The sequence below is a fragment of the Belonocnema kinseyi genome, chromosome 2 (assembly GCF_010883055.1).
Source record: "Belonocnema kinseyi isolate 2016_QV_RU_SX_M_011 chromosome 2, B_treatae_v1, whole genome shotgun sequence".
NCBI classification, from domain to species: Eukaryota; Metazoa; Arthropoda; class Insecta; order Hymenoptera; family Cynipidae; genus Belonocnema; species Belonocnema kinseyi.
In genome coordinates, this window is record NC_046658.1 from 26,962,669 (window position 1) to 26,981,195 (window position 18,527).

At 33.0% G+C, this 18,527-nt stretch overlaps 1 protein-coding gene across 2 annotated transcripts in view; it reads left to right on the forward strand.

Annotated features, from left to right (window-relative positions):
* LOC117183054 (tripeptidyl-peptidase 2) overlaps positions 1-18,527 on the forward strand; it is a 231,525-nt gene that overhangs the window by 72,128 nt on the left and 140,870 nt on the right. For both annotated transcript variants that reach the window (XM_033376207.1, XM_033376208.1), the window contains exon 4: positions 1,652-1,812. In XM_033376207.1, coding sequence (XP_033232098.1) covers positions 1,652-1,812 — 161 coding nt within the window. The remainder of the gene's footprint in view (positions 1-1,651; positions 1,813-18,527) is intronic.

Here is an 18,527-nt window from a genome sequence, read left to right on the forward strand (position 1 = left end):
AAAATACTACAAATAAATATAAATATAAATACTTTTGCCGATGATGAGAACTACAAGATGGAATTTATGGCCTTGGCACAGCCTTATAAGCTTGAAAAGAAGTGCCAGATATTTCGCCCGTTTTTCTTCCTCCTTTGCCGTGATATTGCCATCAGCTGGTGCCGAGAATTCAATCACGTAAATTATCTTCGTCTTTAGGTCCTGGAGGACAATCTCAGGCTGTGTAGCACTGATACGTTGAGTGGTGGTGAATTAGAATTTTAAGTGGATCTTATACTGATCATTATCCACAACGGACTGTAGATCCTCCTGGACTTATAGCAAGACGGATATTAGATCAACACTTTTAGAGCAGCATTGTGACTCTCTATGTACTCGTAGCGTACATACTTTGAACATACACTGAGAACTTTTTAAAGTGTTTCTGGCTCTTGCTTGCACGCTCAACAGTTGCTATGGGTGACAGATACATTTATTATGCGCTCGCTGTAAACTAAGGTATCTATAATGCCATCTTGAAAGGCAAAAAGAAATCCCTTAGCCTCCGATATGAATCCAGCAGACTTGAGAAACATGTTGGACAGACCCATCGATAGCTCTTATCTGCGTATTATACCGTAAAATTCATCATCAATGGGCTTGTTAGCATTTTCTCTGAGTAGAAGCGAAGCTGGCATGTACTTCATGACCTATGTAATTTCATCATTCGGCTTGAACTCCTTGCTCTACACTCTTCTCCCGGTGCGGCGTACAACTTCGTCCTCAGTTCGGGTTCCAGCCTTAAATAATGCTTCGAGATGCTGAAAAATCTAAACTCGTAAGCTGTTTCAGCACTCTTTGGTAGCTCATAAGATTTTAATAAAATATCCTAGAATAATCCATGCAGACTTGAATTAATGCTTGAACCTTATTTTTAAGGAGGAATGACCCATATAGTCCGATCCAAAAGAATCTTACTGACATATTTTGGAAGTCTTTAAAAAAGTCATCAACGCCTGCATAAAAGATTTGAAATTACAGAAGGGAAGAGACGTAGTACACATAAACATATTTTTGCCATGAAAAATCTATTATTTATTAAATAAAGTAAATTTATTTCAAAGATAGACTTTTTCCAGTTTGTACCCATTAACCTTAGAAAGTAAAATGCGTCATAGAAAAATGCATATTTTGCAGAACTTCTTCCTTTAAGAATAAGGTGTCAATTTTATTAAATTTTGGTTTATTGGATCAGAATTAGGCAGTACGTTAATGGTATCATACCCTATTTACTCATTTCCTTAAGGTTAGAAGGTAATTTGAATTTTTTTCTAAACCAGACCCGTATGACAATACCTCAGTTTTCTAAATTTATACAACATCTGATCACTTGAAGTTTGAGGTCGTTCCGTCTTAAAGTTATTATACCAAAAACTAAGGGACATTATCGAATTGAAGTGTGGTTGCAAAATAATATTATGTTTTAAAATTAAATATATTAAAAGATATGGCTCCAGTCATGCCAAATAATACGTGTCTCTGTTTGGGTTGTCACATTTGTGACCTGAATATATTTATTTGTACATTATAAGTGGACATGAAATTTTTTTCAATTCAAAAGCACTATATTATAATCGAAATAATAAGAAAAATGTACACCTTTTCTTGACAGATAGTGGAATCAAAAAATCGGCAGCCCTTAACTTGGGAAGAGAAATTAGAAAAGGAAGAACTTGAGGCTAGAGTTGAAGTTTTAACAAATGCAGAAAAGAAGTACGTTGACGTTGGTCCATCTTATGACTGTGTGGTTTTTCATGATGGAGAATTGTGGAGGTGAATATTTATTATATTATTCCACTTACAACCAATATTTGATACGCATTATTAATTTACATGACGAGTGCCACCCAGATAACACGAGATGATGTGAAGTTAGCAATAATCGTTCCCACTTTTTTACGACATCAGATTTTTCTTCAACCTGTTGAATATCGTGGCATTTGTCGACAACTTAAGCGTTATTCAAGTTTTCATAGGAAGATTATGTTATTTTCAAATAAATTTTCCAAGTGTATTTAAATGTAAAAAATAAAGTGAAGAAGTTTTTCAAACTACATATTCAGTCATTTTTTTAAATGTTGACTTAAGTTGTTGGCGTACGCCGCATTTTCATGAAAGATGGGAAACAACAGATATCAAAAAAGTAGGGGCGAACGTTTCTAATTGCGGGTCATCGCATTTGTACTGTCGAAAATTCCTCTTTATACATAATAATATTTTTATAAAATCCAAGACATTAAATTGATTAAATTTCTGATGTCATTACTCAAACTGAGGAAACTGGAAGTGAAATTGTCTTGAGTTAAAAAGAGCAGTTTAGTTTTTCTTGGAACATTTTTCGTTGTACACTAAGAAGCATTAAGGGCATGTGATACTTCGTCGTGTAGTCAATCGGGTACAGTTCCCCCGGCTTTTTTTCCACAAAAATGGAAAATTTTTAAAACTGAATTCGGAGATGCTATAAAATATCATAACGGACGTCCCCGGCCTCTTTTTTTGAGGGATACTAACAAAAAAATTGTATTTTGTTAAATAAAAATTTTATGCATGTGCATTATTTTTAGGCTAGGGTCTTTTTTCAGCTCTGCCATTCCGATAATTCGGAAATTATTCATGAAAAAAAAACTTTTTTTGATTGCCTACAAACAAGGTTAGTTCCGGGACATTAGTTGCAATGTGCATTTTGTAAGTCCAAAGTTTTCATCCAAAAATATTGTGTAGCTTGGAAGTAACGCAAAATCAAAGATTTTTTAATTAACACAAAAAAGTGTGCGGAGACGTCCGTTAGTAGGTTCGCTATCATTTCCTAAATTTTTATGACAAAATATTTATTATGTTAGAAACAAGCTGGGAGGAACCTAAAATTGGTAAAATCGATGATTTTCTAAGTATCACATGTCCTTAAAGCGTGAAAATAACCAATTTTCGTCGCAAATACTTCATTCATCAACTAATATTTAATTAAAATATATTTCTTATAGTAAATGATCTACCTCTTTCCTTGTTTTTTCGTTTACGTTTGGAATGAATGACGTTACAGACAATAATTGGTTAATATCATGCCTGATACATGAAATCATGCAACGCCTTTATATAAGACCCCTGAGAAATCATGTTTCAAGATAATAAATGTGACATTCCGTAGTCAATGGGCCTACTTTTTCGGTATGGAGTTACGTATAGGGTCATATAGCCGAATAAATTTCGGGATAGTAGGCCAAAGCGAACCATGTAGATCGAAAAACATGAGACCGAGGCACTTATTTGGAGCTTCGAGAAACCGCTTTACAAGAAAACCGATTTTTGTCGAGTGCCATAAACGCAAGTGCTATTTTTTTAAACTACCTGATCCATTTTAAATCTGACAGTTAGCTACATTTAAAGGCTTAGAAACTCTTGGCGTCAAATTGTGTGTGTGTTTTTTTTTTAGAATTAATTTGAGATGTACACTACGGACGTCAATTTTGGGTACATTTCCTTGGATCGTTTGAAACTTCATACTTCGCGCCGAATCAGCCTACATTGAAATTATTTTAGTAAAATAGTTCAAAGTTATTTTTTTGAAAAATGAATATTTTGAAATATTGAATCCATCTGATTAAAAAAATTAGAAAACTGTACCTAAATAATGTTAAAATACATACAATCAAGAGTATATCCTACTTTTTAATCTAAATTAAGACCACGATTAAATAATATGTAATATACTAATTATTCATACAAAGACTAATTCCATTTCAAATTAGGCCAGCGATGGGAGAACGTGGATATCTCTGGCATGCGCAGTAATGATTCCTGTATATTCTTAGATTGACACTTGGGGTTACATAACTTAAAAATACACAGGTATTACTACTGTGAATGCCAGAGACATCAGCGTTCTCCCATCACTAAATCAGGCAAAGTGATCCAGCTTAGGGTGTAAGAATAAATTTGTTGGATTTGTTACAATCATTCGAAGATTAGCAGCGAATTCTAAAAAATGTACAGATCTTTTTTTCAAAATCCAGCATATTCCGAACGAGCGTGATACTGCTCAATTTTATTTTTGTATTCGACATGGGAATCTTTGATCTTTCTTCGTAATCCACTGCTTCATATTTAAAAAAATTATTTTTGAAAAATAAAAGTTTTTGCGTTTTTTTCGGAAACGGCGAAAATTACAACAAATTTTCGAATATAAGTATACACACCTAGAAAAATTCTACAAAAAATATGTCTTGCTTTTTTGTGATACTTTGCATCGCTTGCGAAAAGAAAATAAAATTATATTAAAGAAAAGGTTTTTCCGACTTTAAAAATGCCCAAGTCCCTGTAAAACTGATACCATGCCTTTTTTATTAAAGCATAACCTGTGGTCAAAATATGAGAAATAAAAAAGTAGAGATTTTCAGAAAATGTTTATTTTTATTATCAAATTTTGAAAACATAGACAGAAAATTGTCAGGATAACCCCGCCTTTTTTATTTAAAATATTTAAAAAATTCTGATAATATAGAAACGGCATTCTGGGGCAAGATCAACAGTTATTGGCACATGAAGAGGGAATTTAAACTTTAGGAATTAAATAAATACATCAAATATTGAATTCCGAAATATACAATAACATAACATCTCAACATTTTTGTAATTTTGTTAAAATGTTGATTAAAAAAAATGGTGTATCGAAAAATATAAAATAATTTTTTATTAGTAATTCTGTATGTAGTATTTTATAAATTTTTTTTTGGACATGCCAATATCCTTAACAGCAGGTGTAAAGTTTATCTATGTCACATGTGTTCTTCGTTATACGTTTTTCTTTTGTGAGGTATACTCTGACGCGCGTACATGTACCAAAAAATAAAGTAAAATATATAAATATTACTAATTTTCTGCTTCAAATGAGCAAAATCCAGAAATAAATTCAAGCAAGAATGTGTGTGTGTATAAAAATAAATTGCTCACCGATTTAATCAATGTTTTTCTTGTTATAATAATATAAATTCATGCGTCACATTAAAGACGCTATGTATATCTTAGATTACATAACCTTACTTTTTTCGGACGAGACGCTGGGGTGCTGAATTAATAAAACCATTCCAGTTATATAGAAAATTCTTCAAAATGGAGAAAATGACAATTAATTCGGTCATCCGTTTATTTAAAAATTTGCACTTTTATTAGTGAACAATTGACTAAAAGTGTCCATACAGAAAAGTCGACTTTTCGACACCGCTTTGTGTATTTCTCAAAGCAGTAAAATATAAAAAAAGGTTTTTCTTAATTTTAAAAACCAAATTTTATTTAAAGCGCAGGTATAAAATAGTTTAAGTGTAAATTTTATAAATACCTGTTTACGCAAAGGTTTTTAAAAAATCTATGGGGTATAAAAAGTCATATTTAAAAAAAAATTAAAATGATGTCAGAGCTTAAAAATAACTATTTTTAACCTCATGCGTACAAAAAACCGATGCTAAATGAATTGAAAAAAATAGAGTTTTGGTAAAAATTAGTGAAAAGCAAAGCTCGGGTGAGCGCGCCAGAAAGTTTAAAAATTCAAAATAAAAAAGTTAATTTATTCATTTAAAATGCATTGGTTATAATTGTTGATGTGCCATCTATAAGATTGTATCTAAGTTAAAAACAAATTCAAGAATTCGATAAATTTGTGTTGATATAAGATATGTTTTCTTGTTAGTATTTTTATATTATCCAAATTAATATTGAAAAAATTGTTATTATTCCAAGCGTGTTGCGAATGTCCCGTTTTATTATTACCAATTCCACTTACCAGTACTGATATTCTAATGTTTCGCTTCACTAAAAAATAATAATCTTAATACTATTAATTCTTAAATTATAAAAAATAGCGTTCTTTCAGGGCTTCCATTTCCTATTACCATAAAAATAGTTTTTTAATTATTTTAAAATAAACTTTTTACTAATTATTTTCCTTTAATAACATTAACCGTTTGGTTCTGCCCTGTTCCCTTGCTTTCTCTTACTTCTTCCAATTTCTTCATCTTCGTCATTCCTTGTCCATTTCTGTTCAAAATCTATCTTTCACACTTAACTGTCCATGTTCCTCTCCTGTACACCTCTCTAATACATCTACTGACTCTGACTCCTCCCATTCTGAACTGTATCACTCTACTCGATTTATATTCCTTTTTTATTTTTTGTAGATATTCTGGTTCCGTCAACCCTGTGACCATCATATACCATCAATTGTACCTCAAATCCATATTCTTATTCCATCTCTCTTCCCCCTGTCTTACTGATAGTTCTAATTCTGTCATGTCCCTTCTTAACCTCTTTTCGTATATCACAATTCTTTCTAGTTTTGTTTCCTTTCTTCCCCCTACGTTGAATTTCCCAAATTGCCTCTCGTCTCCTTGTTCCTAATCTTACTTAAGCGTTCTTGTGTTATTCTGCTCCCCAATCCCCGTTTTAGCTTCTCTTCAAAATCTCCAGGCTCTCAATTTGTTTAGTCACCATTTTTTCCCTGCCTAAGTCTTCCCTTCACATGTATCCTGGGGCAACGTCAACTAACCTCCATTACCCACCTCAGAAATCTCTCATGCATGCTTTTCACTTTATTATATTCCTTACATCTCCAGACCCCCAGTCTATATCACAGGACCTTCTAACCTAACGCATCAAACAACCAGAACCCTCATCTTCCAATCGACATTAAACTTTCTCTTGTCTATACCCCATACTTGGCCCATTACTTTTCACGCACAATCGATTCTTTTCCTCACCTGCACGTCGTTTCCTCCTCCTGCCAAAAACCATAAGCCTAATTAACAGAAATCCTCCACAATTCCCACTGTTTCTCCGTTCATCTTTCAAGCGTAATTTATTTTGGTCTTTCTACTTTTGAAGAACAGCACCTTTGTCCTATCTACTTTCACCGTCAAGTTTTTTGCTCCCACATACTGTTAGAAAATTATCATCACCAGGTTCATCCCCTCATGATCATTTGCTAACAGAAAAACGTTGTCCGTGTATGCTAGAGAGTATGGTTAGATATTACCCAAAATTGTTTCCCATTTTCCTTTAGCTTCTTCTCAAATTCTGACAGCAGCATATTAAAAATTATTATTATATAAAAAATATTATTCTTTTTTTCTTTTCCCTTTCTGTCTAATTTCCTGCTAAACCACTTTTCTGTTTACTGAATCAAATGCTTCTATAAAATCTACAAATAATGCGAACAATTTCCCTCTCTTTCTCTCTACATTTCTGTTAATCAAGTAGTTCAGTACCAAGTAGTTCAGTACAGTCTAGTAAACTCCTCCGCTCTCCGTCCGTCTCCCTATGTTTGGAGCTCCTTATATTGGCCTCATTTTCTTCATACCAAATCCCTTCCCCTTGTTCGCCAGTCCAGGTATTGAAGTCCCCTCCTATCAAAACCAGGTCTTACTTCTTTTTCTCTATCCACCTCCTTATTACTCTCCAACCTTTCTCTTCCCGTCTTCTTCTATATACACAAACCATCGCTATTTTGAGTTCTAACTATAATCCTTCTTACCATTTCCCCATCCTTTTCCTCTCTGCATCCCTCTTTTCTCCCTTTTACTGCTAATTCTTTTCTCACCCCTGAAACCATGCCGCCCATCCTTCTCCCTTTAACGTGTTCCTTTCTTGCTACTTGTATCGTCCATACATAACCTTTCGTTAACATCTTTTTCATCCCCTTCCAGTGCTTTTTATCCACCGAAGTTTCACTCATCACAATCACATCCTTTCTCTCTTTTTTCTGTTTCTTATTTCTTCTAATTCGTCGTCTCAGCACATTCCTTACTACCCATGCACTTTGCTCTATTTGCCGTCTCGTTTTCCTCTCCCTCAATATAAAATTTTCTTCAATTCTCTCCCTTGTTCCTCTTAATAATTTTTTTCCTGGATAATATTTGGTTCTTCTTCATTCCTTACTTTTACCAGAAACATTCCTGCTTTTCTTACTCCCCTTGTTTCACTCTCGACTTTTGATCCCTCAACTACGATGTTATTTTTCCTCTTTGCCCTTTCTTCCCCTTTCAATCTTCTTTTAATGTTCTTTCAATCTTACTCGATCTCTTTTTGAATCTTTCGTTCTCATTTTGCTCGTTCTTATTATTCCCGTTTATTACTTCCGTATTTTTTGTTTCCTTCCCCATAGGTTCATTCATGATTTCTAAGTTGCTTACCCGTGCTTCTAACTATTTTATTACTAATTGTCTGTTCGTGAACCTCTTTCTGTCTATTCTCTATGCTTTCTATTTTAACCCATATTGTGCCTTTCTCCTCTTTTCAGAGCTTATCCCACTCTTCCCACTTTTCTCACTTCCCCCTTACGTAGTTACCCTTCCTCTTCATATCATTCAGTCTCTTCCTTGCTTCTTCTCTAAACCCTTTTATGGGAGCTTCCAGTTTCTCAAACACCCCATCCCCGCTATTTCTTTCTCGCGTTTTCCGATTAATGCTAACTTTCTTTTTATCCTTGTTCCTTTCTAAATGATCGTCCCCTTCTTCTCTTCTTTTATCCTCTCCGTCGCTGCTGGTGGCGCTTACCTTTTTTTGCAATTCATCCAAACTCCTATTCGAAACCGCGGTGCCTAGCTTGTTGAGGCGCTATAAGTTTGAAGGTCTCCCCCGTATATGACCCGTACTTGGTTCTCTTCTTGCTGCCACCCCCTCCCTGTTCGGCTTCACGAACCGTTCCTTATTGTCACCTTCTATTCCTCCTATTGCCTGCTGTTGTGTTCGATCTTTCAGGGAATGTTGCCCTCCAGGGTCAGTTTGTGGACAAGGGATCGATTGAGATGGTAAGGGTTGAGATTTTTTTTTGAATATTTAAAAAAATATTTTTTGATACAAAATCAGGTTTTTGCTCTTTGTTGAATTCTTAGTCTGACTTTCTCTGAAATGTTTTAAAAAGAATTATCGCATCTTTTATTTTGACCTTCATTTCCATAAATGTCTTTCGCTATCGATTATAAAAAAGGTCAAGACTAAATGGACAACTTTTTTAAACCAGTTCGTAAGTAAACATTCGTTTTCAGTTCGGATTTTAGGTAAATATAACAATTTTCAAGTATTTTTGTTCTCATTTTCAAAAATGAATTGAACGGAGTCCTCGATACTATTGACATTTTTTAAAACTCATTAACTTTTTCAGTGGGAACTATAGCGAAAATATGGCGGACATACCTTTAATAAAAAACTGGTATAAAATTTAATTTGTATATAGCGTTTTCTTACTCAAATTCACATATTATATTAGATATTATTTTTGACATAGGTGACCCTATTGGACAACCAGTCACTTGCTTGTAGAAATTATTATTTTAAAAAACTGATATTAAAAACTTAGTCGATAGTTGCATTAAATTGACTCATGTTAATGTTCGAAGTAGTAATAAAAAAACCAGAATGGTTAGATAATCAAAATAGAAATGATACGCTCAATGATTTTCAATTAAACGTACTTACGTTCATGGATTATGTGAAAGAATTAGAGGCTCTCTTAAAAGTTTATTAATAATGTGTATTTAAAAATCATTCACTAATTAGAACATTGTTTTGTTATTAAAAAATACAAGGATGCAAAAGGAAACTTATCTAATGTTCCAAGAGACTTCGTATCTCGCTTTGGAATCGCGCGCTAGATACGACGTCTCTTGAAACAAAAATCAGACATTACGTTCTTCCGCTTACCCTTAGATAAGAGAGATTGTGAAATTGGTAATAATAAAAATTGACTTTTGCAACACGCTTGGAATAATAACAATGTTTCCAGTTTTAATTACAATAATATTAAAATACTAGCGAAAGAACGTATCTCATATAAACGGAAATTTCTCGAATCAATTTTTATATTAGGTGCGCAACAAAGTTCCCGCTGTTTACCAATAGATGGCTCCAGCAGTAAGTGCTGGTCGATGTTGACATTCAAAACGTCATGAACCAAGTTTAGACATATGATAAAAAAACCATGTTTACACATTAGTGATTTTATTTTGGCGTCATATACTTTTGGTTGTGTGAAAATGTTTGTTTTTGTGCCAAATAATCTTTATTTGCGGGGAGTGTTGATTTTCTTCTTTCATTCGAAGAAAAATGCAGCTGAAGCGGATCGAGAGCATCAACAAGTTTGCGAAGATGCTGCTCTAAGTGAAACAACGTGCCGTGACTGGTTCCGTCGCTTCCAAGACGATGATTTCAATGTTGACGACCGTCCGCGTGAAGAAATGTCAAAAATCTTCAAAGACGCTGAATTGGAAGCATTATTCAATGAGGATCCGTATCAAACACAAGAATAGCTTGCTTCAGCATTAATAGTTACCGGCCAAGCTATTTCCGAGTGATTCCATGCGTTGGGAATGATTAAAACAAGGAACTTGAGTTCCTTATGATTTGTGCCATTTGGGCCCATTTGAGCGTCGTTTTTTCGCCTGTGAAAAACTGCTTCAGCAGCAAAAAGGAAGGGTTTTCTTCGTCCAATCGCGACGGGTGATGACGTTTTGAATATCAGAATCGATCAGCACTTACTTCTGGAGCCATCTATTGGTAAACAGCGGGAACTTAGTTGCGCACCTAATACAAAAATAGTATGTCTATCCGTCTCATTAAATGTGATGCTTCTATTTACACCAGAACCGCGTTTTAGTAACCGGAGGCTTAGTAATTCCTATAACTGTTGGCCCCGCAGTTTCTCAGGGGGAAATACGAGAGCGGTTGCGACTATCGCCTCGGAAGGGCCGTTGTGCGCGAGTATTCAGTCGATTATATTGTGCTATATCACAAATTCCAATTAGAAGCGGTTCTGGCGGTCCTGAATGTTTACATTTCGGTTCCTCCGATTTAATAACAATGACAGAGCGAGGCAACGCACCACACTGTTACTAAACCGAGAGTTGGGTGTATTTTGTATACACTTCATGTCTTAGTCACTGCTTCTGCTTTGTTTCAGTCAACAGATTGATTGATTGTGTTTTCTGTTGGTGAATCGGTGGTTTGAATTATCAGCACGTCAATATTTATCAATCTCAACCTTTTTGTCCTGCTTGAAAAGGGGCAAACTTTAATACATATTTATGGAAATACCCGAGATTTTAAGAATTAGAGCGTTTAAATTGATACATATGATTTGAAGTGTGCGAGCATTTAGTACGAATGAGTATAAAAGCTATGGTGATAAGCTCTTTGAACTCTGCATTTAAACGCCTCTTGACGGCCTTTCAACGCCGCTTTAACGATTTCTAGCAAAAAAGTTTGCAGTCAAATATGATTTATACCTATATCCTAAAACTAGCTACAGCGCTGCTGGACGTGTTGTAGTGACTCAGTGGTTCTAATAATTGATTTGAATGATTGTTCTACTTACATGTAACGAATGTTTTATTTTATTTTCACTTCTATGTATCTAGAGAACTATTTAGTTATTTTCAATATTAAATTTTCAATAGGGTACCATTTTAGGAAAATTGTAGTTAATAATAATATAAGCTATTTTGGTGGACGGTTCTGCTGGTCCGTTATATTTCCAGATAGTTTTTGATGAGTGCATTTGCCTCTAATGTTTTAGGGAGTTTTTTCGTGTTGATTTCTTTGCCTATAACATTTTGAAGTGCTTTTCGGTTGAGTTTCCTTACCTTACACATTTCGGGGTCCTTTTTTTAATATGAGTGCCCTTGCCTCTCAAGTTTTTCGGTGCTTTTTGGTGTGAGTCCCCTTTCCTCTCATAGCGTTACTTAAAAAATGCTTTTTTTATTCAATTTAATGTTCACTTTGCTCTTTTCTTGGCAATCTCTGTGCAATGTCTCTCTTCGGCAAAATGTCATACTGTGGAGATGATAAAATAATTCTTTTAAATCAAAGACTATTCTGTAGAGGATACAAAAGAATTGCATTTTTGTGCCCGGTACAGTCTACAGAATCGAATAGAGTTTTAAGATTTTAAGCAGGGCTCGTTCGAGTCCTTCTTAATAGCCAAATTGTTATAGGCAAAGAAATTAACAAAAAAACTCCCCAAAACATGGGAGGCAAAGGGACTCAGCAAAAACCATCTATAAATATAACAGGCCAGCAGAAACGTCCACCAAATTAGTTAATAATTTTATTATTAACTATCGCTTTCCTACAATGAAACAGTATTGAAAATTTAATATTGAAAACAACTCAAATCATTCTCTAGATACGTAAAAGTGAAAATAAAATAAAAACTTTGTTATACGTAAAGAGAAAAATCATTTTGATCAAGTATTTGTACCACTGAGGCACTACCGCACGCACAAAAGTGCTCTAGCTAGTTGGTGCTGGGCACCCGCGCTCGTACTACCTCCTACAACTCAACTAATAGTTTCAATCCCATATTCGTTTTAGGAGGATGCTTTTCAAGAGAAGAAATCAAGCTTTTTTTCTAGCCTAATTAAAAAAAGTTCTGATTTTGTAGAAAACGTCAAAAACGTTTTTTAAAATGAAAAGTCAAGTTGAAATAATTTTTCAATTATTTAATGGTTATTTTTATCGCAAACCTCGTTAAAATACCTTCCTAAAATCCTTATAAAAAAGTGAAATTAGATAAGTTTATCAGGAGGTATGTACAATTGAATGTTAGCGGTCGGGGTGAATCATCGAAAATTCGGGCTCCTGTATATTGACAATCCGTTGTACTAGGTGTGCAGATCGTCCCAGGAAGTGGTATGACTCTCCACAGATCGTGGGAAATTCGGGAACCAGCTATCAACCACTGATAATACCGGTTTCTCTGAAAGAACTGAAACTTCCCCAATTCAGGCTGCCTTTAAAAAGGAAAGCCGTCTCCATCTACTTAATAAAAGTGCGGAGGTTGCCGGAGTTTTGCCTTCTTTCTTCTACTCGTTTATAACTTTCAATTTTGTCATGCAATTTTAGGTGTTATTTAAACAGCCCTTGAATGTTCTATGAATTCTCTAATACTTGAGTCCTTGTTTATTCAATTCTTACATTCTCAATCTTTTAATTTTAGCTTGATCTCTGTTATCCTATGATTAATCTTATTATGCGTTATGCCTATTGTTTGAACCTATTGTGCAACAAAAATGGAAAGAATTTGATTTAAATTCCTATGCAATTTTTTGACCAATTAATGATTAATTGTGTAGTTTTATTTCACCACCCTTAATCACTGATTGATTAAACGTGCTAATTACTAAAATAGGATAGAATGGAACGAATTCAAAGTGGCAAAAGACCAAGAAGAGTGTTTATAATTTTCAATTTCTTGTATTACAGAATTAGTTGTAGGAGAAATATTTTATAAAACTTATATGAATTCGTTAATTTTCTAATCATTTATTGTTCAATTTATAAATACTCACATTTTCTTCTGTGTCGTGTGCCTATTGTTTTAAACTGTTAATCAAATTCGGAAAGATTTATCTTTAGACCTTCGCTTTCATTAAAGACTCCACCGTCTAGCAAAGCTTAATGTATTAAAGTGTGATCTCTTGCTGTCTTTAGCTCTACTATCGGCGAGAAAATTCGAGTCCTCTGGCTTTGACGTTGAATAAGTATGTGAAGAAAAAACGGTAGGTTAATGATGTAGCTTACAGATCTGGAAATCTAAGTAAGGAAATTTGATAGCTTTTAAAAACAGTGAACTTTGAAGCATAGTTTTTTATTGAAAAAGTAATGGGAAAAATTCAAAAAAATTCATGGCCTCTGTTTTCCTCAACACAGGAAAAGGGTTTGAAGGCCAGAGTGAGGCTCGGAGGCACAAGTTGGGTAGGTCGAGCTGAGGAAAACCGAGGACGATCCCCTGAAAAAGCGGCACCACGCAGAGCTCTCGCACTTGCTTTCCTATATAAAAAACTGACTTCAAATATCGCAATTTATACGATGACAACAAGAAGCACATACTTCCTACAAATTCTAAACAATTACAGATAGTTCAACTAACTCCAATTTAAATCACTTCATTATCTTCATTAGAACTGAAGCTAGTGCGCTCGCAAATTTATTCACAAAAAACAATTATTTATATTTTGCAAATTTTTCGACGGAAATCTGTTCAGAAATGTTTAATGCACCACCATGAATTTTTTCAGATTTTTCCTATTATTTTTTCAATAAAAAACTATGCTTCAAAGTTCACTGTTTTTAAAAGCTATCAAATTTCCTTACTTTTCATCAGATTTTAAAATCTGTAAGCTACAAATAATTTTTTGGAATATTACTTTTCGGCTCATTAACGTTCAACATTTTCACCTTTAAAATGATACCTCTTTCATTAAGCTACCATTTTTTCTTCACACACTTATTAAACGTCAAAGCCAGAGGACTCGAATTTTCTCGCCGATAGTAGTTCTTCTAATCCTAAAAAGAGCGGTTTTTCTGAATTCTTTAACTTTTGTCAACTTTTTACTCGGTGAGGTAATATTTAGTGCGATCATTGTATGATTTCATTACTATAAAGAAAGCCAATTAAATAAATTGCCAAATATTTTAATTTTTGTTGGAAAAAATGTGTTCTATGATATAAATGCAAGAATCATAATTGTTAGGAACAATTGTTTGAAAAATTTTGGAATTTATGGTTTTTTCTATTTCAGCTGTTATTTTATCATCTGAATTGATCTAGATATTCCTCAAACTAATATATGTATGATTATATTTGTTAACATAAATTGTTGATTTTGTAAACAGATGAAAGAATTTAATAAAAAAAGTTTGACGTGTAAAATGATTTTTTTCCACTGCAGCTGCTTAACATTCCTGTGAAAGAGATTTGCATTCATTGTTTCCATGTATAATTAAAGATAAACTATTATTATTATTCAATTCAAAATATCACGGAATTTTCATGCATTAAAAAAATATTCTAATTTTTGTTGCACAAAGTTGTTTAATCAGCTGGAAATACTGGAAATTATTGTGAGAGTGATCGCCAGTAAAAATTTCTATGAAACATGAACTATTTTAATTGTGAGAAACAATTTTTCGGAAAATTTGGAAATTAAGTGGTTTTTCAATTCAGGATTTTCTTTCACCATCTGAATTGATGCAGATATTCTTAAAAATAACATAGGTTGAATTATATTTGCTAAAATGCATCATGTGTTAATCTTGTAAAGAAATCAAATAAATTATTTGAAAGCTTTGGCACTTTAGCTTGGAAAAGAATGTTTTTCATTGAAATTGCGTCAATTTTTGTGAGAAAGATTTCCAATCAATTTTTAATTCCTTAAAAACCTTTAAGATACTTCAGATATTGTAGGAAATGACACATATGTAATTATATTACTTCATTTCATAAGCAATCGAAATGATTAAATAAAAAGTCTCGGAATTTTTCCTTTAGGAAAAGTGCTTTTGCCAATCTAAAGATAGTTTTTTGTAATAACAGGAGGGTATATTTTATAGGATTTATGTATCTTGTAGCCTTAGGTAACCAGTAAACCAATAAAACAGAATCAACAATTATTGTATTTTCACAAATATAATTGAACCTAGGTTCTTTTCAAGAATATCTGCATGAATTCTGATGATGAAGGAAAATCCTAAAATAAAAAACCAAAAATTCCAAAACTTTCCGAAAGAATTTTTTGTAAAAATGACACTTGTAATTTTCTGTAGAAAATGTTACTGACAATCACTCTCACAAAAATGTTAAGTATTTTCTGATGAGAACAAGTTTTTTTCAACAATAATTAGAATATTTTTTAACTACGTGAAAATTCCGTTATGCTTGTAATTAAACAATAAGAATTGTTTATTGTTAATTTTACATAGAAAGAGTTTATGCAAATCACTTTAACAGAAATTTAAAGCAGCTTCGATTGAAAAAATTATTTTCAAGGTCAAAGTTTTATATTTACTTATTTCGTTTGTTTACAAAATCAAAAATTGTTGTACTTTACAAATATAATTTAAAAAATTTTAGTGTTAGGAATATGTACAACAATTCAGATGATAAAGGAAAACCCAAAATAAGAAACCACAAATTCCAAATTGTTGCAAAAAATTGCTTATAACAATTACAATTGTTGTTTCATAAAAATTGCGAATAACAATCAAGCTTACAATAATTTAAAGCATTTTCATGGAAGAACACATTTTTTTCAACATAAATTACAATGTTTGGCTATTTTTCACTATAACTTGTGTGTAATAATGAAAACTTACAACAATCCAATTATTTCAATTGTCGAAGTGCTCCTCCGTTGCTTTAAGATGATTTTCATTATATGCCAACCGCTGTTATAGAGTTAATAATGATTTTGTGAAAAATCTCGATTTTCTCATAGTTTGAGTAAACATATAATGAATGAATGAAAATGGAAATGTTAAACCTAAGTGCCCTTTGAGATTTAGTGCACTTCAATTTTAAAAAATTGCAAATCGGGGCTAAATTAAAGGCTGTAAACTTTGCTGAACTCAAAAATTAGTTTCCTCCAGCGCTACGGCATATCTGGATAAGCTTTCGTGTATACTTTAAAATTTCTATTATTACTGCAAATATTAACCGATTTTCATTAATCTTTTTTTCACTTTCTTCAAATTATATAAATAAACTAATTCTGCTAATTAAAATTGAATCAATCTATGCTTTCATAATTTGAGTTTTTGTAACAGACATGCATCTGATAACAATGAAAGGGTCATTCGTGAGGCTGCAGTTGACTTGCGTCCTGTGGGCAGAATCGACGGCGTGCGTAGCCAAAGTAGTCTTCTCTTTCTTCCCCCATCAGTCGAGTGGTGGACTTGACATGCGAGGAGCAGGGGTGTGTCTTCCATGTGTGTTCTCGCTTCCCGCTTTAAACACGTTTTATCAATGTTTTGAAGCGATTTCCAACATTTAAAAAAATCTGTGATGATTTAAAAAGGGGACGCAGATTTCAAAAAGATTTGATAATATTTCACAAGATTATTTCAGTAGATTTCTTAAAGGTTCAAAAAAATGTTTAAAGATTTCCAAAGTTCAAAAATATTTCAAAGATTTCACAGAGATTTCATAGGTTTTCAATTAATTTTGCAAAGACCTCAAGGATTTCACAAAGATTGAATTTTTTTATTTTTTTATTTCAGAGTTCAATAAATGAAATATTTACAAAAATTCCAGAAGATTGCAAATATTCGTATAGTTTGTAAAGATTTGAAGTATTTTAAAGATATTCCAAATATTTCACAATGATTTATAACTAAACAATCCCGAAAAATAAAATTCCTGAAGCTGTAAAATCCCCGAATTAGAAAAATCCAGGAAAATGAAATTTCTTAATAATAAAATACTAAAATAATAAAACTCCCTAATTTAGGCAATACATTTTTTATAAACATCGTTAAGTGATTAAAAGTGTAATAATCAGTTCTTGTTGTAGAAACGTCAGAATCCGTGGGGGGCCTGGCTTACTTTCGTCCTCTCCCTTCGTTCCTTCTTTCCCTTTCCACTCGTCGCTTCATTCATTTTCCTTCACCTTTTAATTCCCTCATTTTCCCTTCGCACTTTTCCAGGGTTTAGTCTGGGATCCGAAGAGGAGAGTGAGTATCCATTTTAGGTCCTGATTATTTGATGATTGATTCTTGTGCAGAATGTTCTACTGATTCCGAATATACAAGGTGCACATAGCGAATTACGGGTCGTTTTGTTGTTATTTGACATTTTATGTCTTTAGATAAAAAATGTCATATCTCTGAAAATTATTAAAGTTTTGAAAGTATTTTTCCATATTCATTTAAAGAAGTGTGATAGGCACAAATTTAGTTAACAGTGTATGTTGATTTAATGGACAGTTTTCGATAAAAACAAATCAAATAGCTTTTTAATGAAAATCCATTTCTACAGTACATTTTTGATCATTTCAGAATTTTTTTTGGAATCATACAGAACTAACTAAGACAAATATAATTGGTTTTGGAAATTTTTTTGATTGCGCTATTGGTTTAGAAAATTCTATTGAGTAGGAAGTTTGCTCGTGTGCGCTTATGTGTGAGGTTGCAGTTCAGATTGCAAACCTGCAGCTTCCGAGCCCCCCTCGCTGCCTGGCTATTCAAAGCTCTTACTACCACTCGTACAAACAGACGTGAAAACTTTATATTTAATAAGAATTTTTCCAAAACTAAACTAATAGCCAAATGAAAAAATTTCAAAACTAATTATATTTGGCTTAGTTGGTTCTGTCCCATATCGGGGTACAAACGCAGTGACAAGTTTTTAAAGTGAATGTGTTAATGATAAGTGACTTTTATTACTGAAAGTGATTATTTCAATGCTGCCGAAACACGCGGCGAAAAAGCGATAATATAAGTAAATACACATATATTTTACAAAAATTATTAAAAATATTAGTTTAAATTAATTAATTAGATCTCGAAGATTGTAACTTTCTTTAATCAAATTCGAAAATACCTGAAGCTGATCAGTAGAACCGAACATAATTTAAAATTTCTATGCGTACATAGCTCAGGCCGGCTATTACAGACTTTTGTTTTGCATATTTTCTAAGCCGTGTTTAAAAATGATTTTATAGCTAACT